Genomic DNA, 26,879 nt, shown 5'->3' with positions numbered 1-26,879 from the left:
TCTCTGGATACTTTTTTCCGCAGCACAATTTACTTTAATACGAGCAGGTTGTTGCTTTTACAGTCCTGCAGGTTCCAATAAAAGTTGATAGGATGGTATGGAGTATATCTTCATCATATGACTTCTGCATGTGCAGAGATTTGCAGTGCCTGTAAAGATGATATTTTATCCCGATGATTTATCAAGCTGCCCTATTTCTGTTCATGGTCTCTTTTGTGTTTCTTCTGATGAAACATTGATTTTCTTGAGTCCTTATAATTTACATTAGTTTTGATGCTAAGCACTTTGCTATATATCCTCACTGGCATTTTTAATCAATGTCATTTACCATGATAATAATTTTTGTGAATGTTAATTTTCAGACTCGTCCTGAAAATGCTCCTGTGCTGTTGTGGCTTCAAGGTGGCCCTGGAGGTTCATCTATTTTTGGCATTTTTGTTGAACATGGGCCTTATGTTGTAACTAAAAACCTGACATGTAAGTGCAACTTTTTCCCGATAAGGCTGAATGTTTCCTGTAATAAAGTGTTTCTTTAACTTTTCTTTTGAGTCTCTTTTTGTCTCTCCCACAAATAATTTGAAGAATCATCCAGTTTTTGAATGAAACTCGCGAGTTGGGATTTCTTACTTTATCCAACATTGTTTTAATTTTGAATGTTAAGATAAAATATATAGTGCTTGCAGTTAGTTAATCATGTATATTTTATGAATACCATGATTTAGGAAGGAAATACTTCCAAATAGTTTATGTAACATATTTTGATATCTGCTTTACCTTCCTCCTCCACCAGAGTGCACAGTACTCTGATCAGATGATCATTAAAATGATACTTGTGTGTGAATAATCAATGCCTCTTCCGTTTCCTTATTTAATGGCAACTGATGTGAAAGTAATCATTCTATTACTTATATAACAAACAAAAAAGGATGTAGGGCTTTGATAGTGCTGTTCAGATATTTTTCAGATTAGTTTTTTGTTGAAATGTAGAAAAGGTTTTGAGGAAACTCCTTGTTCACATGAATCCCACGGGATAAATAGTATACATACAGTAATGATAAATACAACATACAATGACACGTGCAAGATTGTAGTGCATAATCTGCGTAGAACAAAAGAATAGTAAAGTAAAGGGCGGCACGATGGTGCAGCGGTAGAGTTGCTCCCTTATAACGCTTGCGGCACCAGAGACCCAGGTTCAATCCCCACTACGGGTGCTGTCTGCACAGAGTTTGTACGTTCTCCCCATAACTGCATGGATTTTCTCCAAGATTCTCAGTTTTCCCTCTCACTCAAAATACATAGACTGGAGTAACTGAGTGGGTCAAGCAGCATCTCTGAAAAACATGAATAGTTAATGAAGGATCCCGACCCGAAACATCATATATCCATGTTCTCCAGAGATGCTGCTTGACCTGCTGAGTTAATCCAGCACTTTTTTTGTAAACCAACATCTGCAGTTCTCTGTATCTACAGAGCACGGAACAGGACCTTTTGCCCACAGTATGGATTACCATAGATTGGATATCATCAGGGTCATGGACAATGCGTAGACAAAATAACATCCAGTGTATAAATGGGTTCCCATTTTCAGATCATGTTATCAGTCCTCAAAATGTTTGTCGATGTTTACAGACAGTGTAAAGAATTTTGTTGCCATTGAGAATCATTGTTATGGAAGATTGATCTTTTTTCACTATTTACATGTTAATCAAAAATTATTTTTCCTTACTGCTCGAATTTAGTGGAAGCCCGCAAGGTCCCATGGACATCAAAGTATTCAATGCTGTACATCGACAATCCTGTAAGTTTTCTAATTGTTATGTGGGTTTAATTGAATTAGCTATTTAGTAGTAGGATTCAGAAATACATGTCCAAGAAGTGATTTTATTAGATCTATCGAGCTTCTTAAATTGGATTCCTGAATGAAAACAACTCATATTTGTACTCTTATGGGAAGTTTTGTTGATTGATGATGAATTCCTGTTTTCAATTTCCAGTACAACACTCGATATCCACTTTTATCTTAATTAAAACTCTGAAAATGTCATGGAGGAAGTTATTGTTTACATTACTAGCAAGGTCCCTTAAAGTATTTATATTGCAGTAACTAAAATAAATACCGTAAGCCCTCTTTCATTACTGACAGTTGCAATATGCCATTAAAAATTAGTTCCAGCATAGAATAAAGAACAGTTTAAGCTTGCAGATCATTCCAAAATCCAAGTGAAAGTGCAAACAATACCATATTTGCATTCTCTTAAAATCAGCAGATTGAAGAGCAGTGCACCCATGCATGGAGAATGTGCAAGCAAGTCAAGGACCCAGAGACTTAAATTCAGCCTTTTCACCATTAAAATACATATTTTGGATTATAACTCTTTTAATAATTACTAATTTAAGTAATAACATTTTGACTGACGAGACCATCTTTATTTTGCCCCATTTAGCCAATGCGTTTGAGATCCGAATAACTTTCAGACATGGAGGATTGTCCTCTAGAGCTATGAAAAACATTGAAAATTACCACTTTAAAGTGGAAGATGTTAGCATCTGTTTTGCTTGCTTTGGTTCCAATTAAATGATCAAATAATAACATCTATGGTGCATGCAGCATGTTATTCAGCAAGTATATGAATAAGAAATATTCTGGTAATTTCTACAGACCACACAATTTAAATTGAATAATTAAACATGCGTGGATATAATGAATGGCTTTCCACCATTTATCTTTGTTTTTTAAAGTACACAAGTTTTGAAATGTTCTTCTCGTAAAAGCCTTTCAAATATGATGACAGTAAATCAGAAGTATTTTCTATAATTTACAAGTGTAGAATCTTTATGCAGCACCTTGCTAACTTTATACACACTTACAACTGACCAGTTTCACATTTATTCATTTTCCTTCTGCTGCAGAAGGATTTTTATATGAAAATGCTGTACCAGTATACATTCCCTTTTTGATTTTTATTTGCAGTACTTTTTCCATATATTGATATGAAATGTAATTTGCCAAGACAGAAGCGAGGTCACATTTAGTTCAGTTGTGATTTGCTGCTATTTTATGTGCTCAAAACAAAATTAGAAAGAAGTTGGCTATTTCCTGTAGTTTTTACTGAATTTGAGATAACCCGAATTTGTGTAGAAATGTCACCGTTGAAGGGTACCAACAGAGCAAAATGGGCCACGGTGAAATTAGTGACAATAACCAACATTTCACTCACAGAGGAACCTTGTAAAGTGAGACCACACCGTTATACGAACAAAGAGAGTAACGCGGCAGAGATAATTAAGGTGGAAGTTCTGAAGCTTTGGAACTAGACAGTTGAAGGCATTACCACCATTGGTGGAGTAATTATATATGGAGATAAGTGAGAAGCATGGAGATAGGAATCGGCAAGTCCACAGGAAATATTACAAACAAAAGGATGGCCTTTTAAATCAAAACTTATTGTGAAATATTTGTATTATAACAAACGATTTATAAAACAACATGCCAAATTGTCAATGTCTCTTGGCCTGTCCTGGAGCTTGCCATAGTGACTGCACCATGGTGGAGGCGAGGCACTGCTAGAGGCACACAGAAACAAGGCAGTCTCTCAGAACCCAGGCCTGGATGGCCCAGCTTCAGACCACGGTGATTTTTGCTATAAGTGAGCATTTGTCTCGGCAGACCACTTCTGTGAAATCATAAGTTTATCACTCATAGGAGCAGAATTATGCCATTTGGCCCATCGAGTCTCTGCCATTCAATCATGGCAGATCTACCTTGCCCCTCTCAGCCTCTATTCTCCTGCCTTCTCCCCATACCCTTTGATTCCCTTACTAATCAAGAACCAATCAATCTCTAGTTTAAAAAATAGACAATAGGTGCAGGAGAAGGCCATTCGGCCCTTTGAGCCAGCACCGTCATTCAATGTGATCATGGCTGATCATTCCCAATCAGAACCCCGTTTCTGCCTTCTCCCCATATCCCTGACTCCATTATCTTTAAGAGCCCTATTTAGCTCTCTCCTGAAAGTATCCAGAGAACCGGCCTCCACCGCCCTCTGAGGCAGAGAATTCCACAGACTCACAACTCTCTGTGAGAAAAAGTGTTTCATCGTCTCCGTTCTAAATGGCTTACCCCTTATTCTTAAACTATGGCCCCTGGTTCTGGGCTCCCCCAACATCGGGAACATGTTCCCTACCTCTAGCGTGTCCAAACCCTTAATAATCTTATATGCTTCAATAAGAACCCCTCTCATCCTTCTAAACTCCAGAGTGTACAAGCCCAGCCGCTCCATTCTCTCAGCATATGACAGTCCCACCATCCCGGGAATTAACCTTGTAAACCTATGCTGCACTTCCTCAATAGCAAGAATGTCCTTCCTCAAATTAGGGGACCAAAACTGCACATAATACTCTAGGTGTGGTCTCACTAGGGCTCTGTACATCTGCAGAAAGACCTCTTTGCTCCTATACTTGGCTCCTCTTGTTATGAAGGTCAACATGCCATTCACTTTCTTCACTGCCTGCTGTACCTGCATGCTTACTTTCATAGACTGATGAACATGGACCCCTAGATCCCTTTACTTTCCCTTTTCCCAACTTGACGCCATTTAGATAGTAATCTGCCTTCCTGTTTTTGATACCAAAGTGGATAACTTCACATTTATCCACTTTAAACTTCATCTGCCATGCATCTGCCCACTCCCCAACCTGTCCAAGCCACCCTGCATTCTCATAGCATCCTCTTCACAGTTCACACTGCCACCCAACTTTGCGTCATCTGCAAATTTCCTAATGTTACTTTGAATCCCTTCATCCAAATCATTGAAGTATATTGTAAATAGCTGCGGTCCCAGCACCGAACATTGCGGTACCCCACTAGTCACTGCCTGCCATTCTGACATGGACCTTTTAATCCCTACTCTTTGTTTCCTGTCTGCCAAGCAATTTTCTTTCCATGTCAGCACTCTACCCCCAATACCATGTGCCCTAATTTTGCCCACTAATCTCCTATGTGGGACCTTATCAAATGCTTTCTGAAAGTCCAGGTACACTACATCCACTGGCTTTCCCTTATCCATGTCCCTGGTTGCATCCTCAAAAAAAGTCCAGAATATTAGTCAAGCATGATTTCCCCTTCGTAAAAAAATGATCCTGTTACTGCTATCCAAATGTGCCGTTATTTCATCTTTTATGACTGACTCCAGCATTTTCCCCACCACTGATGTTAGGCTAACTGGTCTATAATTCCATGTTTTCTCCCTCCTGTCTTTCTTAGAAAGTGGGATTACATTAGCTACCCTCCAATCCACAGGAACTGATCCTGAATCTATAGAAAATTGGAAAATGATCACCAATGTGTCCACGATTTCTAGAGCCACTTCCTTAAGTACTCTGGGATGCAGACCATCAGGCCCTGAGGATTTATCAGCCTTAAGTCCCATCAGTCTACCCAATACCATTTCCTGCCTAATTTGGATTTCCTTCAGTTCCTCCATCACCCCAGATCCTCTGGATAGTACATCAGGAAGATTGTTTGTGTCCTCCTTGGTTAAGACAGATCCAAAGTACCTGTTCAACTCATCTGCCATTTCCTTGTTCCCCATAATAAATTCACCATTTTTAGCCTTCAAGGGTCCAACTTTGGACTTAACTAATTTTTTCCTCTTCACATACCTAAAGAAGCTTTTACTATCCTCCTTTATATTCTTGGTTAGCTTACCTTTGTACCTCATCTTTTCTCCCTGTATTGCCTTTTTAGTTATCTTCTGGTGCTCTTTAAATGTTACCCAATCCTCTGGCTTCCTGCTCATCTTTGCTACGTTGTACTTCTTCGCTTTTATTTTCATACTGTCCCTGACGTCCCTTGTCAGCCACGGTCGCCCCTTACTCCCCTTGGAATCTTTCTTCCTCTTTGGAATGTTTGGTTGAACTAGTTCTAAAAAGGCAGGAAATAATACCAGAAACCACAGATGGTGCTTGCTAGATGCAATAAGCACAATAGCACAGATTTTATGTTGACAGGTAGGTGGTGCTTAACCTGTACAATTTCACATCCTAGTCTTTAAATCTAAATTAGAACTCACTCTTTTGTAAGCCCAATTTTGTGGTGAAATGCAAAGCATAGCTTCCCCCCCAACTGGAACAGGGGATGAAGAAGGGTTCGAAAGGTCATTAAATTTGAAATTAGACTGCATTATTAGCTTGTGCTCTGAAACTGAAAGATCAAATTCAGAGACCAGCATTTCTAACTGGAAATAAAGCTATTATATAAAAGTAAGTAAATCAGCCATTGAAAGGGACAGGACATGGTTTATTATTTCTCTTTTAGAGGAGAGATGTGATAATACACAGACTTTGATTTAAGTGCACATTTATTTCCAAAGTCAGGCATATTAATGATTTTTGTCCAGCATCCCCCACTGTCTTTTACAGAGTAATGTGACATGGGTGAAGTGTACAATATCCATTTCAGGAGACAAGGAGGTCCATAGAAGGTCATTTGGGAAGTCTGGAAAAAGTGCCCCTTTTATTTCTAAACTTTTTAATTAGGTCTTTGGTCTCAGGCTCTCACTTTGGTTTAGATATATATTTTGTTTAAAAAAAACAAACCATTAAAACACATAAAAATGGGTATACTCTTCATATAATGGCTCGGCCAACATTGTGTGAATTGTTTCTTACTTTTGTTTCACTTGCCATGGAGTGACATTGCTATTTTTGACACTGGCTTTTGTCATTAGAACTAGCAGGAATGAATCTTCAGCCAGTCTATTCTGTTCACATTGTATGAAACTGCTGCCAAATCTCTTCTGCCACCATCACAGTGCAAATGGTAACCCTGATGCATCCAGCCCTATCACCCCTTTTCTTTTGCTGCCTGTGCCTACAACTTTTAAATCTTCTTCCGTCATCTCCGGGCCTTTTTCTATGGGAAGGACTCCTCACCACCCAGTGATGACCCCTTCTCCCACTCTTGCTCCCCCCCCCCCCCCCCCCATTCGTAACGAGGACAGAGTCCCCTTTATCCTCACCTTCCATCCCATCAGCCGTTGCATACAGCCTCTAATCCTCCAACATTTTTGCCACCTCCAACAAGATCCCACTGGCCACATCTTCTCATCTCCACCCCTTTCTGCTTTCCGCAGTGACCGTTCCCTCCAAAACTCCTAATTTGTCAACTCGTCCCTTCCCACCAAAACCACACCCTCCCCAGGTAATTTCCCCTGCATCCACAGGAGATGCAACAACTGTCCCTTTACCTCCCCTCTCGACTCCATCCAAGGATCCAAACAGTCTTTCCAGATGAGGCAGAGGTTCACTTGGCCTCCTCCAACCTCATCTACTGTATTCGCTGTTCCAGGAGTCAACTTCGCTACATCGAGTAGACCAAACGCAGGGTCGGTGATATTTTTGCTGAACGCCACCACTCAGTCTGTCTTAACCTACCTGATCTCATGGTGGCTCAGCACCAACTACCCCTCCCATTCCCAATCTGACCTTTCTGGGCCTCCATTGTCAGAGTGTGGCCCAGCGCAAATTGGAGGAACAGCAAACTCATATTTTGCTTGGGTAGTTTACACCCCAGCGGTATGAACATTGATTTCTCTAACTACAGATAGCCCTTGTTTTCTCTGTGCAGCCCCTGCCCTTCCCAGTTTTCCCACTAGTCTTACTGTATCTGACTACATGCTATATTTGGCCCGCCCCCTCCCCTGTCATCAGTCTGAAGAAGGTTCGCAACCCGAAAGTCACCCTTTCCTTCTCTCCAGAGATGCTGCCTGACCCGCTGAGTTACTCCAGCATTTTGTATCTACCTTCGATTCAAACCAGCAGTTCTTTCCTACACTTTTAAATATCTGTTCATTCTGTATAACTCCACTCTTCAACTCAATTAAGCATCTTGAATTGAAGCCAACAAAAATAGCAAGCAGTTACAGAACAGTAGAAGTTTATTGTTAGCCTTAATTAAGGTATTAGCGTAAATTAAACTTCTCTCTTGTAGGTATTTCAGGGCTCCTCCCTGAAATGAACAGGTAAGCTAGTGGATGTGTTTCCCAGTATTGCACAGGCTGTCTGTCTGTGTAGTATATGAAGATAAGTGAGTGTCCTCCAATGTTCAGTGAGCTTCAGAAAAATGTTAATTATTAACCCTCCTTAGTTTTTAATTGACTGAATTGTTCTTCTGCTTCCCCTAACACTACTTGCCTGATTTTTTTCCCCATGCACCACAAGCCCAACCATTACCAGCCTTGTCCATTTTACCATTGCTCCTAGACCTTGAGAATATCACATTTTTGAATTTTCAAGGCAGTCTGGGTGTTTATTACTATTTCCGTCACAACGGTCAATTTTGTAATTAACTACAATTAGGTAATTAACTAATTATATGCTTTATTTTCAGGTCATCCAAGTAAGATGTTTTATATTTGTTTCAGAATGCTTCAATCTATAATAGCTGAAAATGTCATTCGGTTCTCTTGATTTTTAAGAAAGTTATGAGCTTTTGACTGTCCTCGATCACAGCTTTTGTGTTAAGTCAATGGAAAAGCAATAGGGAACAAGATGCTAATTTCCGAGTATGAAAATGGCCATAACTTTTTTTAATACTGAAGATATGAAAGTGAATTGGGTGTCAAATTAAACTTCTTTTTATGTTTTATCTGATGGGATACATTTCAGACTTGATTTTTTAAATCTCAACATTTTGTAACATTGCTACTTAATGTTTGCATAATTAGTGCGAGGCTGGCTCTAATGGAAAAGGAGATAAAAAGATGGTTTCATGTGTTTATGGCCCGTTACAAATAGAACATTCTAAATGTTATCTGTTGCTGTTAAAATTGTATAAGGGCTGGTTTAAAAACATGATTTATGACCATTAATGGGCCTCGGCATATGTGACTTGCTCATATTAATGGTAATGGAAGCAGAAGACTCGAGTTCTGATTTATCATTGTGGTAATAAATCTGCTGGAGAGTGCATTCTACAAAGATTCTAATTTCCCCCATTGAAGTAACTTTAATCTCTCGCTGTGGGCTGGTACTGCTTACAATTCAGGTTGCACTCTTGAATATCATATCAACACCTGATTGAAGACTGTGCAGGGTTGTGGGCGTTGTCTGTATGGACTTCAGTAAGGCAGTTGGCAAAATCCTGCATGGTAGGCTGGTCTAGAAGGCTGATGGATCCAAGCCAAGTTGGCAAATTGGATTAAAAATTGACTTGGTGATGGGTGGCAGGGTGTGGTGGTGGAAGGATGCATTTCTGATTGGAATTCTGTAACCAATGGTGTACCTCCGTCCTGGATGTTAATGTCGGAAATGATTAGTAAATATGATAAGCAAAATTCAGTCATAGTATGGATAGTGCAGAAGATTGGCTAAAGCTACAGCGGTATTTTAGATCGGATGGAAGGTTGGGCAGTGCTGGCAGATGGAATAATGTAATAATTTGGGAAGTTAAATGGTGATGGGACATGTGCCGTAAATGGCCAGGCACTGAGGAATGTTGATTAACAGGGGGGGGGTCTTGAAGTTCAAGTCAATAGCTCCTTGAAAGTGGCAACGTAGGGAGATAAGGTGGTGAAAATAACACATGGCATGCTTGCCTTCATAGGTCAGGGCATAGAAGGGTCTGAAAAAGGATTTTGACCCGAAATGTTGCCTATTTCCTTCGCTCCATAGATGCTGCCTCACCCGCTGAATTTCTCCAGCATTTTTGTCTACCTTCGATTTTCCAGCATCTGCAGTTCTTTCTTAAACATAAAATATTAACGTTAGGCCATTATGTTGCAACTTTACAAAGTACTGTTAAGACTGCACTTGGAGCATGGTGTGTAGTTCTGGTTGCCACATTAAGGAAACGGTGAAATTGTGCAGAAGAGAGTTACTGTTATGGCACCTGGATTGGCAGACTTTGAATATAGAGAAACATTGGAGAAGCTGGGTTTGCTTTCCCTGGAACAAAGGAGGCTGAAGGACGACCAGATAGAGATATACAAAATTATAAGGGTCAAAGTTCAGAATCTCTTTCAGAATCTCTTTCACATACAAGAGACCATAGATTTAAGTAGAGAGGAAGGGGTTTTTGATTGGATTGGAGGGGGACAATACACAAATAGTGGTTGATATTTATCTGTAACTCATGCCAGAGGATGTGGTGGAGTCTGATGCAATCACTTTGCTTAAGACCTGTTTAGACAGACACTTAAGTACGCAGGATATGAGCCTACTGAGGACTAAGGGGATTAGTATAGAAGGGCAAAAAAGTTGGCATGGACATGGTGGGCTGAAGGGTTATTTCTATGCTGTGCAACTATAACTGTGACCTTTTAATCCCATTTGCCTGTGTACACAATATGTGTTCAGTGGAGGAAACTGGGGCACTAATAATTGTACTAGTTAAATGGGGATAAATTATCCCCATTTAACAAGTTAAAATGAAAAATTAGTAAAATCCTCAACGCGAAGAATGCATGCAAGATATCTGAAATGAGAAACGAACAAGAAAAGCAGGAAACCCTTGGATGATTGGGTAGCAGCTATTGAGAAAGATGTGGAGTTTATTTTTCAGGCCACTAACTGAATAAAACGTTCAAAAGAATACACATCTCAGCTGAACAAGATGTTGGTAATGCCATATTTGGAGTACTCTGTACACTTCTGGGTTGGATGCAATTAAACTGTAGGGTGCAACATTGATTTGAGGATTTTTACCGAATGTGTATGGTTTGAGCAATAAGTAGAGGCTGGAAAGCCTGGATCTTTCTTCACTGGAGTGCAGAAGGCTGAGGGATGACCTAATAGGTGTTTTTTTTTTAATTAAGAAGGGCATAGATAAGGCAAATAGCTATAGTATTTTCCTTGGGGATGGAGGGTATCTAAACTAGAGGCCAAGGGTTTAAGGTGAGAGGGGGATGATTTAAAAGGAACCAGAGAGGCAACTATCCACAATGAGTATATGGAATGAGCTGCAACAGAAATAATGGTGGTGGGCACTATTACGACTTTTAAAATTCACTTGGAAAGGTACATAGAGTGGAAAGGTTTGAAGGGTGATTGACTCGGAGCATGAACGTTTGACTAGCTTGGTTTGGCAAATTGGCCAGCAGGTATGAATTGGACAGATGGGCCATTTACATGCTCTATAGCTCTGTAACTGACCTGTTTTGCTATCCAACCTCGTACACTCTCTTTTTGCTAACAGTTTCAAAGGGACTGCTGGGGAGGTTCTCCACGCAGGTCAATGTATTGATGGCTTGCATGCCACGGCTTTGCAGCATAGAAATACTGATAGTTGTGGAAGTCAGATGGTGGTACATCTGACCTTTTGCTCTACCTTGGAGTCCAGGGAAAATTTGTGATTGTCCTGAGCTGGGAGGCTTTGAGCGCTTTGTATCGAACTTCTCAGCACAGTCCCAGTTATTCAAGTGGGGTAGCTACATGCATGGAAAAAATGAATGAACATTATTTTTGTAATCAATGTTAAGATTTGTATTTGTTTTATTAGATAACTTTTAATTAAATTCAAACATAATATATTTTTTAATGTATTTCAATACTCTTCAACATATAAAATCATCAGAGATACCTAGAAACAGAAGAAGGTCAATTTGTGTTCTGCTTAAGGGCTGGTCATGGCTCCACTTTGAGGGAACGACAGAGCAACAAGGATTGATGTCACTGGAACTCGGGCAGTTAAGGGCCTATCTCACTTGCATGCGATTGCGTGCGTTTGGCGCAACCAAACTGAAGCGGAGTTCACGTGAAGTTCGTGCTAAATACGCGCGTGACGTCATTTGCGTCATGCTTACCAATCAGCTGGGCAGGAGGTGGGCCGACTTAATTTGAGCGTCGCACGGCGTCGGGGTGTGATGTCATCATGCAACGCCACGCCAGGCGGTGACATCATCGTGCAAAGCCATGCGCTAGGCGTACACTGTCAAGACACTGCGTACGATGTCAAGACGCTGCGTACGACCGCAATGCGCCTGTGTGCCGACAGGCCGTTGGCGCGTGAAGAGTTCGGCCACTGTCAGAATTTCGGAGCCCCGCACGATGTCGGGAGCAGCCCCGCACAACTCCGCGCTTCTAAGTGGGACCGGCCCCGTGTGGCCATACGGTGCCCGTACGCCTCAAGTGACCACGAGGTCGTGTAATTTGCGAGCCCAGGTCGCGTAAGTGGACCAGGCCCTTAAGGACAATGTAATGGGCACGTTCAAGCTGCAGCCAGATCTGCCTTATTTTTACAAAACATCCAGCACAATATTATTTAATACCAAACTGTCTTCCGGGCAGAGATGAAATTGCTGGCAAAGAGTTAAAAGCTGAAAAATAGCTTGTTTATTCTCAAAAATGTATTGGGTTCCAATATTATATGTGCTGGTGCAGGGTTTCCTCTCTGCAGCTAAATGTTGTATCATCATTCGTCTGTGGAAACAATGTGACTACAGTTTGTTTTCTGTCACGGGTTAATGCTAAAGGTGTAACAAGGATAACAATACCTAAAACATTATCATGGGCAGCTGATGCGTCTTGAACCTTTCATAGATATGCTGCCAGAATGACAATTGGAATATAACTGGGGAAGGCTAGCTTCAACATTACTTGCTACTTCTAATGTTAATGCATTAGTCTTGGCAGGCAAACAATAGAATAATCAGGAAATGCGTATAAATATAAATTAAATTAATTACATTAGAATGAATTTTTAATTCCATAACTAATGGCACTTTATTGGGGAGGTTAGGAACTGGAAATTGCAATGACAGGAAGGGGTTAAGGAGAATAGATTTCATAAGGTCTTAAATTATAGAAGCAGAATTAGGCCATTTGGCCCATCATGTCTGCTCTGCCATTCAATCATGGCTGCTCTAACTTTCCCTCTTAACCTCTTTTCCTGCCTACTCCCCATAAACTCTGTCACTTGTACGGATCAAAGAGAATCTTGTTATTTGTAAGAAAGAATATGAGGCTGCGTTTAACTTGTGCTTTTCACAACCTCTGGCGTTCTCAGTTCTCAAAAGCTATAGTTGGAAAGTAATCACTGTTGAAATATGAGAAGTGCAACAGCCAATTTACACTGGACAATCTCCCATGAACAGCATGTGAAATCCACCTGACAATCTGCTTTTGGTAGCGTTGTAGGAAAAAAAATGATAGGATGAAATAAAGTGGGAGAAGACCTGTGAAGAACCAACATTATCCAAGACATGTTGCAATCTATCTGCACCCTGTGTAGTATGTGATGGCAACAGCTTGTACAATAATGAGAGCATGAACATTTTAGAGCCATCAAATCGTAGAGCACAAGAATAAACCCTTGGGTACAAGTGGTCTAGGTCAATTGTGATGCCTAAATTTGTTGATCCCATTTGCCCATACTATGCATAATTTCCCAGTGTGACCTCACCATTTTCTTTTTGTTTTATTGGAACATGACTTTCAAACTCGTGTGCTCAATGCCTCTGCCTATAAAGGCAAGCATGCATTACCTTTTCCACCTGTTTTGCGATTTTCAGGCTGAGGTAAACTTTTAAATTACTTTTAAATTTTAAAACACAGGTGCTTTACCTAAAGTCCGACAGTACAGCAACACTCCTGAGGTCCTGGATATTTATTGTATACCAGACCAAGTGGTGACCTGTTGGGTCCTTATCACACGGGAGGCCTGGTCCCCCAATGCCACCTGTTCCCCAACGCAATATTCCACCACTCACCCATAGCCGACAACTAATTTTGCCTTATGCACCCTCCCTCATTTTTATACTTTAAAACAAAAAATGCTATTGCATTTGCTAGCTAGCAGAACTCGGTGTACTGTGACTTAAAAAATCCATTTGCACTTGCTAGGGCTAGCGGGACTCGGTGTACTTGGCTAGCAACTGTGTTGTGAGCAGGGCTACAATCCCATTGTGACGTCACAGCTGTAAGCACAGGGAATAAGCAATTATTTCTTTCCAAGTTTGTTTGGAAAGAAATATGTTTGAACATTTTGATTAATAACTCAAGAAATAATGCATGGATTTTTCAGATAAGGCAATTTTTAACTTCACAAGATAAACCTTTGCCGGAATATGTAAAAAAGTTACTGTTAGCGCGTCGTTTTTTTCAAGATGATGTGAACCCCTCAAAGCGCGGTTGTGGAGGGAGGGGGCGGCCAGCGGCGTCACACATGCACTAACCAACACCCCTCATATATATATATATATACACACACACACACACACACACACACACACACACACACACACACACACACACACACACACTAACCACCCCCATTGATATTACATTCGTATTATTAATTCACTCCTTTTACCCCATCCCCTGCCCTATCCACTCACGTATATCCTCCAAGTCGCAGGCGTGGCTAGAGAGGGAGAGGGTAGAGAGGTACGCAGAGGGACACAGAGAGTGACGCAGAGGGACACAGAGAGTGACGCAGAGGGACACAGAGAGTGACGCAGAGGGACAGAGAGAGTGACGCAGAGGGACAGAGAGAGTGACGCAGAGGGACACAGAGAGTGACGCAGAGGGACAGAGAGCGACACAGAAAGGGGACAGAGGCACAGAGAGGGGTGGAGAGGGAGCGTGGGGGGGCAGAGAGGGAGGGGGGGGTAGAGTTTGAGGGGTGGGGGGTGCGCGTCATCAGGGGGGAGGGCTGGTTCCCGAATGCAATAATCCCTCGCTCCCTGCTGCAAAACGCACCCATCCCTTACCTGTTGTGGGGGGGCAGGGGGGGGGGGGGGGGGGGGGAGTGGAGGAAGGGAACGGGCAGTGGGGCGCGCGTCAACCAAAGGACTGCGTGTTCAGCGGCATCAATCCAGAGCCCGGGGTGGAGGGTGGCTGGGCTGCGGGCGAGGCAGGGCCACAGCAATTGGGCGGCGACCAAGGAATGCGAGTGGGGGAGGGGGAGGAGGACAACGATGACGAGGAGACGACAGAAAAATGCACAGCAGGCCGCGCGAGCAGACCCATTGTGACGTCAACAGCTCGTTTATTTGAGATTTATTTGAGATTTGTGAACATTTTCATAAATAACTCGAGACACACACACACACACACACGCACGCACACTTTTAATAGTTACTAGACCAAGTGGGTCCCGTCCCCTCAATGCTCGGTTGCGGGGGGAGGGGGCGGCCTGTGGCGCCACACACACACTAACCACCCCCATTTATATATTAATGTTAGTAATTCCATGCTTTTACCCCATCCCCTGCCCTATCCACTCACGTATAGCCCCCAAGTTGCAGGCACACCACACACCACACACACATATAAGAAAGATGTCATTGATATTTCTTATCCCTAAATGCATTACCTCAAACTTATCTGGATTAAAATCCATTCTTCTCACCTTTTCATCTTTCCCTTGTATCTTTTCAGAATTCTCTTTGCTTTCTACTAATCTATATCCCTTTTCTGTCATCAGCAAACATATGAATCAGTCTCTCCACATTCTCACTGGTTACAAACTTACAATCAGAAAAAATACCCATCGAACACTACCTTCTCCCAGCACCAGCCGAGGCAATTTTGTATCCAGTTTGCCAACACATCTTGGATCTCATGTGTCCTACCTTTCTAGACCAGCATACCATGTGGGACTTTGTCAAAAGTGGTGCCAAAGTCCATATATGCGGCCTATTGCCCTGCCTTCAACAGCTTTCTCGATTGAATTGCAGTACGAGATGTACGGGATTGAATTATGAAAAAAAAATCCGATTGAATTGCAGTACGAGATGTCATTTTATTTCAACTTAAACATGTTGAGATATTGTTTTATTGTTCCTGGAAATTAGGTTGGCACTGGCTTCAGCTTTACTGACAAGCCTGAAGGTTATGCACAAAATGAAGATGACGTTGGAAGGGACCTGTACAGGTGAGATTTTTATATTGCTTTAGATATTTAAACTTCAAACAGACTTGTCCCTCTATTCCCTAAAATGTATCCCCAGTGTTACCGTTTAAAGTTATTATTATGACATTATTAGCTTGGTGTATGTGCTAATCCTTTCATAAAGAACAAACTAATAGTGCTTATGACGTGTGATATATTTAAGATTGTGTTAAACATTGTACTGCTTCCAAATTGTTTTCCTTTGATGCCATTAGAATTGTATTTCTGAAGCAGTACAAGGTAACATGAGGTATGTATGGTTTAAATTGGCTATCATTCCAATGCTCGGACACTTTTCCTTCAACTAAATCCATCAGCATTCCATTATCATCCATTCATGTCAAACTTGTTCATTCTTCCCTTAAAGGCATCCATGCTATTCATTGAACCATTTTATATGGTAGTGAGGTACACATTCCCACCACTCTTTCATAAAGGAGTTTGTGAGTGAATTAATGGATTTCTTTTTTGACTGCCTTATACTGTTGACCTCCTGTAATGATGTTCCCTCTTAATGGAAACAGTCTCTCCACATCCTCTCTTATCAAAACTCTGCATACATCTATAGATCTTCATTAGGTTATCCATCGGCATTCTGTTCTCAGAAGCAAAGAGGCCCGGAATGACCACCCAACAACTACATATACCCTATACATTTTTGCTACAATCCATGTATATCCTCTCTGCATTTGAATATTGGTTAGAGTTTAGACCATATATGGTGACAACAAAAGTTCTCATCGGGTTCACCTAACTTCCCAGTTGTCAATTCTATTCCACCATAAAAATGAACTAATGCTTGGTTTGATATTTAAATAGTCTTGTGCTAAGCTGTGGTACAATCTTTAATAATTGCTTTTGTTGTACTGCAAGATTTCTAGTTTCTCTACCCAACCAGCATCATCCAAGTAGTAGGTTAACTTTCTCTTCTTCCGACCAAAATGTGCTCCTTTGTAATTTTAGCAGTGAACTAGACCAAGTGCATACCCATTGGGGTCTGTTCCCCCAACATGCGGTTGTGTGGCGGGGGGGGGGGGGGGGGGGGGGGGGGGGGGGGGGGCAGCACGCAGCGTCACACACACTAACTATCCCCCCCCCCGCACTTCACGCTAATTACCACCTTGATATTATATTAATATTATTAATTTGCTCCTTTTACCCCATAAACACCCTATCTACTGATACATAGCCCCCAACTTGCAGTCACGTCTAGAGTGGGGGGGAGGCGGGGTGGGGGTAGAGAATGAGGGCAGAGAGAGAAGGGGCAGAGGCAGAGAGAGAGACAGAGACACAGAGAGAGAGAGGGCCAAGAGGGATAGGGGGTGTGGAGAGGAGGATAAGAGGAAGGGTGGGTAGGGGAGGAGAGAGAGGGGTGAGAGTGAGGGGGGGGAGAGAGAGGGGGTTGAGGAGGGGAGCAGGAAGGGGGGAGGGTGGAGGGTAGGGGGTGTGGAGGGGAGGGGTTTAGAGAGGGGGGAGAGAGGGGGTGCTGAGAGGGGAGGGGGGGAGGATGGGTGGAGGGAAGGGGGGTAGGGGTGTGTGGAGGGGAGGGGGTTTAGGGGAGGAATGGCGGGAGAGGGGATGGAGGGGGAGAAAAAGAGGGGGGGGGAGGAGGGGAGGGGGGGGGGGGGGGAGGGGGGGAGGGGGGGGGGGGGGGGGGGGGGGGGGAGGAGAGGGGGGGGGGGGGGGAGAACCTAAAAAACATTTTTGAACCAAAAAAGACACATTCTGCAACCATTGTAGAACCAAAAGAGACACCTTTTGCAAACATTTTAGAACCAATAAACACTTTTTGCAAACATTTTTGAACCAATAGACACATTCTGCAAGCGTTTTAGAACCACTAAGGACATTGACATTTGAGTAGACATGTGTTCAGTGTTATTCACAGCTCAGAGAAACGTGACCCTCTGCCTTCCTCCAGACACTGATTGAGGCGCACCACTTCCTGGTTTTATAGTCCCTTCCCCCTGCCGCCAGCAGGGGCAGCAGAGAGAATGGGGAATTTTATAAAATCATTAATATCTCTGTCATTTTACATCGACGGGAAAAATCCTCGGCACACATACGGCGGAGCGGGGCTCTGAGCAAGGTGGACAAAAATGACAGCCGTAGGTGGCGGCGTTCTCTCGGAAATCGCAGCACAAATGGCCAAAACCGGTCAAGAACAGACTTTTAGTAATATAAATTTCAGCAAACCTTCTGCAAATGTAATCATTACTTTAATAATTTTGTGCTGTTCTCCTCAGTTTTGCCTATTCCCATCTTCACCTGATTATCATTATAGATGTAGAGCTTTTTTTAATTCAACAGTGTAAGTTGTTAATGTTATCAATGATCAGCAGTGTTTACATCTCCGATCTGAGCAGAACACACTACCCATACTACCGTGAGCAATTATCCTGTACTCTCATATTCTACTCTTTATCATAAAGTTAGCCTGCATTATTTGTCCTCTGGGTTGTCCATTCCCAGGGTGAGGCCACAAGCCAACTGCAGGAACAGCGCCTTGCGTTGTGCTTGGGTAGCTTACAACCCAATGGCATAACCTTTGCATTCTCCATTTTTAGGTAACCCATAATCATGTTTCCCCCACTTTTTCTTTCCAATGTGCTTCCCTGTGCCCAACCTGGATGTGCACCTATTTCTCCCTTTTCCCCTTTTCCTCTGTTTTCTTCCACCTATATTCCTTCCTTTGGCTTCACATTTCACCCCTCTTTTATACTTATCTTCTTATCTCACACATTTTGACTTTTCATCTCCAGCCTTTGTTTACCCATCTGCCAAAGAAAAACTCCCCTCACTTGTATCCTACCTATCACTTGCCAGGCTTTGTCGTGCCCCCACCTCTCTTCCAACTTTCTCCACCCACCCACCACACCCACCACAATTAATCGCAAGAAGGGTCCCAACCTGAAACTCGCCTATTCATGTTCTTCAGAGATGCTCCTTGACCCACTGAGTTGCTCTAGAACTTGGTCTTTATTTTGTAAACCAGTATCTGTCATTCCTTGTGACTACATTTTACTTGTCCCCTGTTTCTGCATTATTTGGCTTTACTCAGAAGTTTGTTATTGATACTCTATTTGATATTAAGTCCATTACCCGCTCTGTTCCCCCTCCAACAATATCAATTAGCTTTTTGTGACACATGCAGCTTTGATTACATTGCCTGTTTAGTGCAGCTGGCCAAAATGAATTTCTGCCACAAATTGTCTTTATAATTATTTCAGGTCTTAATTCAATCTATTCCCGTAAATCATTTTACCTTGTTAGTTATTTCATTCTGCATTACCAGGTCTGATGGAAGTTGGTTTACATGCAAAATCAATAGGGCTCGACTAACTGGGTGTAGAGTAACTTAGTATAAAGGCATGACCCAATTTCCCTCTCTTCATTTTTGACAAGTTTTCCATGTCCTTTAAACTAAACTTTTTTTTTTAAGCTATGCTAAAGTTGATATTTAGGACAAGAAACTGATTTAATCAAGATCACTTTATTTCAGCCTAGTTTGAAATTCCTAGTCTCGACAAAGAGCCTTTATGAAACTTCAGGGACCAATATTAAATTAATGTTCAAAAAGCTGTTATAAAATGTGGTCCGGTTCTTTAGGCATTTGGCTTTGGCTCACTAGACCTTTCCAGACGCCAATTAAAGTTGCATTTGCAACTTTCCTTATTTCTCTTGGCAGCGGGAGAGTTGCTGCCTTTTACAGCACCAGAGAGGCGAGTTCGATCCTGACTGCAGGTGCTGTCTGCATGGAATTTGTACGTTCTCCTTGTGTCTGCAAGGGTTTTCTCTGTGTGCTCTGGTTTCCTCCCACATTCCAAAGACGTGCAGGTTAATTGGCCTCTCTGTAAATTGTCCCTAGTGTGTAGGATAGAACTAGTGTGTGGGTGATCATTGGTTGGATGTGGATAGTGGGTCCAATGGCCTCTTTCCACGCTGTATCTCTAAATGAAACTAAATTAAACACTGTAGCTTATGCACTGCAAAGCACTGCACGTGGACTTTAAATCTAAATTCATTAAAATGGAAACTTTCTAAGCCTTCACTGGTGACAAATAATTATTTTTCATTGTAGCAAAAAGTGTTGGAAGAACTCGGCAAGGCAGGCACCAGTTTAGAGAAAGGTTACGCCTGTCCCATTTCCTCCACAGATGCTGCCTAACCCCATGTGCTCCTCCAGCAGTTTGCTTTTTGCTCAGGATTCCAGCATCTCGCGTCTCCATGATTTTATTATGTTAGCGAGCCAATTGGTACCTTCTGCATTACTCTATTGATGTTGTGATTTTACTTGTATGGATTAAATGTCATTACGAATTTTAACATTAAAAAAAAAAATTGGTGATGATGAAAATCTTAAACAAAAACAGAAAACACTGCAAATACTCAACAGGTCAGGCTGCCTCTGTGGAAAGAGAAGCAGAGTTTAGTGTTTCAGGTCAAAGATGTTGTCTGAGAAGTGTTTGGCTTGAAATTAAGGGTGTTTTTCTTACCACAGGTACTGCTTGACCTGCTGAGTATTTCCAGCAATTTCTGTCTTTAAGTTAAATTAGTTACAATTGGTACAGACAATGTATGGCTGTCCTCTGTTCGCTGGCTATTGTTTATATATATATATAATATTAAATTGCATTGCTGTCATACCAGCATTGATTGGGTTGTGGTTGCTAACAGCCAAAGAACAATGAAATGAAATGGCGGTGCAGGCTTGAAGGGCCGAATGGCCTACTCCTGCACCTAATTTCTATGTTTCTAAAAGCTATGAGTAGACGTTGTTGGGTACAATGGGTACAAGCTTATTAAAAATGCAGTGTTTTTTTGTTTCAGTGCACTAATCCAGTTTTTTCAGATATTCCATGAATATCAGCAGAATGAATTCTATGCTACAGGAGAGGTGGGTAATCCAACTATTTCTGCACACACAAAACAAAACCTTTCCTCAATTGTAACTACATTATGTTTCAAAGTCTGTGATTTCAAAATCTTGCCTTTCAGTGAAATTCAAAAGTAGTAATATAGTCCACACAAGCATGCTATGTAAATGTGACATTTATGTGCTTTTCTTGTCTTCTGTTCTCCAATTTCATTATGGAATGCACAATGAAAATCTATGGTGATCCCTGTCTTTGCAATTGTTATTTTAGTGCAAAATCTGATTCACTTAGTTGCATCAATTTAGAAACTTTGTGTTTGGATGAAATTCTTAAAACTTCAGAGATTTCTCATTAAAATGAATTATGAAATTTATTAAAAACTTTATAACCAGTGCCTCTATAAAGCCAAGTATTATTTTACATAATATTCAGTGAAAATGTTATTTACAATGTGAGGGTGGCAAGTGGCGCAGCGGTAGTGTTGCTGCCGCACTGCACTAGAGACCTGGCTTTGATCCTGATTACGGGTGCTGACTGTACGGAGTTTATACGTTCTCCCTGTGACCGTGTGGGTTTTCTCCAGGTGCTCCAGTTTCCTCCCACACTCCAAAAATGTACAGGTTTGTCAGTTAATTGGCGTCGGTAAAACTGTAAATTTTCCCTAGTGTGTAGGATAGTGTTATTGTACAGGGATCGCTGGTCAGCGTGGACTCGTTGGGCTGAAGGGCCTGTTTCCATGCTGTATCTCTGACGTCTCTAACGTAATGTCTAACATCTATTGTGTTCGCCTGGTGAGTCCCATTCCTATTGTATTCTATATGGTCATATTTTCTGGAGTCCACATGGTTCCGTCAATCACACAGAAATGTATAATTTTCAGCCTTTTTTGTAAGGTGAGTGAATGGAAAATCATTAAGCTCCACATAAGAAAGCAACTGCCCATGACCTTCCTCTGTACACTGCGGTACTGGAGTCATTGCTCAAATGCAATGAAGGCAAATCTAGCTTTGTCCTCAATATAGATTAAAATTTGCAGGCAATGCTGCAAGACTAAATAACTATTCTTCAGATTAAGTGTCAACCCATCGAAGTGTAGAAGATCCATTAGAGCCGCTTGATGAAGTACAGCGAGTTCTCGGTATTCCCACATAGAGTCAACACCACCAGGAAAAAATTGCAGTGATGAACCACCTTCTCTTTATTGTTTTGCTGTGTCAAATCATAGTAAATAACGATCACATACTGTTCAGCCAATCATTTCTGAGAAATGATATATACATGTTTCTGATGGCCTGTAAGGTGAACTATGATTCTCTTTCCATAAATGCTGCCTGAATTGATGACTATCAAGGGCCTGTCCCACGAGCATGCGACTGCATGCGGCAAGCGCAACCTGACGTGGTCGTTTGAGCCGTGCGGCCTCGCGGGGCCGGTCCCACTTCGATCGCTGGAGCCGTATGGAGTTGTGAGGAGCTGGTCCCAACATCGCGCGGGCCTCCGAAAAACTGATACTGTCCAAAAATTCCGCGCGGCAACGGCCTGCCGGCCCGCAGCCGCATTGAGGTTGTACGCACCGCCTCGATGGACGTGCGCAGTGTCTCGACGCTGTACATCACGTGCAAACATCTTGCAGACTTCGCTCGAACTTCACGTCAACTCGTACGGGATCACTCGACCTCCGCGCGGCCTCCGCTTCCGGTTTGGTCGCGCTCGCCGCATGCAGTCGCATGCTCGTGGGACAGGCCCTTAAGCAGCATTTTCTATTTTTATACCACTTGAGTTTAAACACTGCATGTTTATGTGAACTATATAGTATGAGAACATTGCACTGAGTTGAGGAAAAAACATTCAATTAGAAATTAGACAAAAGTGCTGGAGAAACTCAGCATCTATGGAGCGAAGGAAATAGGAACATTTCGGTCTGAAACCCTTCTTCAAATTGTTGGTTTAGAAGATCTATTTTATAGCATTTTACGTTGCATGTAATGTGTACCCGTAACCATGCCAAATTATATCTTTCATTGGACCATCCTAGGCAAAGAAATACTTTATTTGCAGGAACTCCATACATATCAGAATATCATTTTATCATGTCACGGATAGAAACAGCGCAAAGTAAGCGTGTGAGCCACAGATTTATGCTGGCCATTAACCAACAATTTACACTAATCTTACATTAATTTCACATGATGTAATTTCACCCCATACCACCTCCTCCCAGGTTCTATCACCCACCTACATACTTGGGGAACTTTACCAAGACCGATTAACCTACCAGCCCACACATCTATGGGTTGCGAGAGGAAGCTGGAGCACCGAAAGAAACCCACATGGTTACAGAAATAAATTGCGAACTCTAACGACCAAGTAGCAGAATCATGAATGTAATAGCAATTTCAGTTGTTTTGTATCTTTCTTTAGTCCTATGCCGGAAAGTATGTGCCTGCAATTGGTTACTATATTCATATCAACAACCCCACTGCCAAACTAAAAATCAACTTCAAGGGAATTGCCATTGGAGATGGACTCTGTGATCCTGAAGTAGTAAGTGGTTTTGCTATAAATTAAGCAGCGTACTTGAATTATAATATAATTTTATCATGATAAAAGGAAGTCCGTTCTCAGACAACTTCCTCATAACTTTAACGCACTAATTTTTACCATATGTTCATCCAGCCAGTAACGACTAGATTGCTTTAAATTATACCTTGCTGACCATGCTGATTGCAGTCTTTGACTTTGAAAAATCACTCTGGTACTTTTTGAAATAGAATTTTTGTAAAGTGACAAAGTTACTCCTTTGTTGTGTATCTGTTACCCAGATGTTAGGTGGTTACGCGGAGTTCATGTACCAGATTGGGATCATCGATGAGAAACAAAAGCAGTATGTCCAGCAGCAAACAGACAAAGGAGTGCATTACATCCAGCAGAAGAAATGGGTGGAAGCCTTTGATGTATGTACCAGGGCCTTGGTATTGGCCTCAAAATTAGAAACATCTGAGTTCTGCAGGGGTCAGGGTAATGCATGATGGGAGGTCAGAGCTTTGCTGCTTGATGGCACATTGTTCAATTTAAATGCAATCAGTGTTGTGGCATTCTAATGAACTCTCTCCCTCTCCGAAGCTTTTCCAAAATGTACGATAATCAGCATTTCACGACAAGAACAATTCTAAATTATACCTCTGCGTTCTAAGTAGCATCTTTCTGTCCTGATCGAAATTTGACACTGGATGAGTGAGCAGAGTACAGATGCAAAGTATAACAAACAGGACAGTTCTTGTGATGTGAATATTAAAAAAATATCTGTCTGTTTCAACTTTGCTTTGCTTACACTGAAGGAGGAGTAATGATAATGATATTCCGTTCTTTCAATAAACGGTTTTCACCTTATCTAATTAATTGTTGTACTTACATCTACGTGTCAAAATTGATTGCCATTCTTACAGAAGCAGACTAAGCTGTACAATGAAGATGGACACAAAAAGCCGGAGTAACTCAGTGGGACAGGCAGCATCTCAGGAGGGTGACGTTTTGGGTTGAGACTATACAATGGGTTTAGACTGTGCAATGCCCATGTTTAACTCGTGTAGATCTTTTCAACCTGCTGGAAAGGTACTATTTAATCTTTGCGTAACTTCCCATGAATAGCTTATTCTAGATGTACCTTTTCCAAAATCACACAGCATCATAATTTTTTTTTAATGTCTGTATTTCAAGCTTGCACAAAAATAAAGGTACATTTCAACAACTTATGATGCAAACTTCTATATTATTCTTATAAAGTAGATCTTCCACAATTATGTTAGATAATATTTTTCATGGGACGAAGAGAACAATTTTCTTTCCCTAAAGGTATATTTTTCCTAGTTTTCTCTTCCACCTCTGAAAGGTACTGATGCATTTCTTTTTCTCTTTCATTACGTGATGCAACCATCTTGTCTTCACACGAAATTGGTGGCAAATAGCATTCCGGCTTGTAAGACATTGTAACCAAACCCAACTCTATCTCCATCTTTTACAAGCATGCTTCCAGAAGAAGTAATTAGATAATGTTTTGTCGTAAAGGGCCTGTCCCATTTAGGCGACTTTTTAGGCGAGTTTTGGGTATATTCCAAAAGACGTGCGGGTTTGTCAGTTAATTGGCTTCTGTAAATTGTCCCTCGTGTGTAGGATGGATCTAGTGTACGGGTGATTGTTGGTCAGCATAGACTCGGTGGGCAGAAGGGCCTGTTTCCACGCCGAATCTCAAACCTAAACTAAAATAAAAACATAGGAATGTGAAAGATATCAATATTAATCATATAAGCTGCTACTTTGACTTAACATCTAGCAAATTTGAGTGATGCAGCCCAGATATTGAATTATATTGGAAAAGGAAGTTCTAACCTCATCCTACCACTGTCCCCACTCGCCTTGTTATCAATTATCTTGATAAAACGAAATGATTTTGCGTTAACCTAATTCTGTCATTGATAGAATTGCAGAAATAACATGTCCGACTCGTTACAATCCAAAAGTTTTCACCCTAGTAAATATGCCTTAAAGAGAGGCTCATTAAGACGTATTATAGTTCTGTATCATTGCGCGCACTTTAATTATCAGATAGTTTGGGAGTATTTGTACTTGCACGAGGAATACATCTATCATTCCTTATTGGAGGTTGATAAGATGGTCCATTATTCTCTTGTGCAGAAGTCAGTAGTTAGTACTAATTTGTAGTTAGGAGTTTTTATTTTAATTTGTGCTGCAGGTAGGAAGATCTTCAAATAAAAACATTCTTCAACAATCTCTGATACTGATCAATTTATTAGAAAAAAAATGTTTATTATTCACTTTGAGTGTAATGCAACTTTTCAGGTGGTAGTGCACTTCAAGTAGAACAAGATCTTGAGATATTAGCAACTTGACAAAATTCAAAATGTCATATGCAGCATGAAACTTTTCTCAACCATCCTTCTTACAATTTGAAGGTAAAATCAATGAATAAAAATAGATTGAGAACTCTGACAACCTGACATACTTCTGTTTGATTCTGATATTAAGGTTCCATCTATTTGTTTAACATTCTTCAGTTCTACTTTAGAGTGAACAAATGAATTGTGATAATGCTAAAATGATGACTTCCTGGATATAATATTCCATCTTTTCTGTTTCTTCACTTTAGGTTTTTGATCGTTTGTTGAATGGAGACACGATTGAATATCCATCCTATTTTGAGAATGTCACCGGATGCTCCAACTACTACAACTTTCTCCAGTGTACGGTGAGTGACTGGAATCTAAACATTTCAACAGTTTTGTGAGCCATAGGATGGTAAGATAAGAAAATTCAATAAGCGAGGGAATGTGGCATAATACTTGTGTGAAACGTCTCCAAATATATGAATTAATAATAATAATAATAAATTTTATTTATGGGCGCCTTTCAAGAGTCTCAAGGACACCTTACAAAAATTTAGCAAGTAGAGGAAAAACATGTAAGCGGAATGAAATAAATAGTAGAGACATGACTAGTACATTCATAGTTTACAACCTGAAACAAAGTCATTGCTAAACATGTGCTGACCAGAGGAAGAGCATGATGTTATTATGTTGATACAAAGAAGCTCAATAAGGGATTTGGGAGAGGAGTACAAAATAATATCATATGTCAAAAGATAAGTTGGCTCGTTTTTATGGTCATATAAATCCCACCTGTGACAGATGTAACTCTGAAGTGGCCTCACTGACCCATATGTTTTGGTCCTGCCCACTTTTATGGAAAAATATTGGAAAGAAATCTTTGATACTATTTCTGTAGTTTTAGGTATTGATTTACAACCTAATCCTATTACTGCAATTTTTGGGCTACCAATGTTAGATTCTATTCATTTGTCCCGTTCCGCCCATCGGCTGATTGCTTTTACCACATTAATCGCCAGAAGATCTATTTTATTTAAATGGAAAGACTCTAACCCTCCGACCGCACTCCATTGGTACTCTGAAACTATATCATGTTTAAATTTAGAAAAAATCAGGAGTGACATTGTTGAACCCTTGGTTAAATTTGATAAGACTTGGGGAAGATTTATTCAACATTTTCACACAACATAAATTGGTCCCTCTCCA

General features: G+C 41.2%; 1 protein-coding gene across 3 annotated transcripts in view; it reads left to right on the top strand.

The window, feature by feature from the left end:
* Positions 1-26,879, top strand: part of cpvl (carboxypeptidase vitellogenic like) — a 90,689-nt gene that overhangs the window by 28,079 nt on the left and 35,731 nt on the right. For all 3 annotated transcript variants that reach the window (XM_055660018.1, XM_055660027.1, XM_055660009.1), the window contains 7 exons: positions 363-477; positions 1,743-1,801; positions 15,798-15,877; positions 20,726-20,792; positions 23,194-23,316; positions 23,595-23,726; positions 25,937-26,035. In XM_055660018.1, coding sequence (XP_055515993.1) covers positions 363-477; positions 1,743-1,801; positions 15,798-15,877; positions 20,726-20,792; positions 23,194-23,316; positions 23,595-23,726; positions 25,937-26,035 — 675 coding nt within the window. The remainder of the gene's footprint in view (positions 1-362; positions 478-1,742; positions 1,802-15,797; positions 15,878-20,725; positions 20,793-23,193; positions 23,317-23,594; positions 23,727-25,936; positions 26,036-26,879) is intronic.

The sequence above is a fragment of the Leucoraja erinacea genome, chromosome 2 (assembly GCF_028641065.1).
Source record: "Leucoraja erinacea ecotype New England chromosome 2, Leri_hhj_1, whole genome shotgun sequence".
NCBI classification, from domain to species: Eukaryota; Metazoa; Chordata; class Chondrichthyes; order Rajiformes; family Rajidae; genus Leucoraja; species Leucoraja erinaceus.
This window is presented reverse-complemented; position numbering and strand designations above follow the sequence as displayed.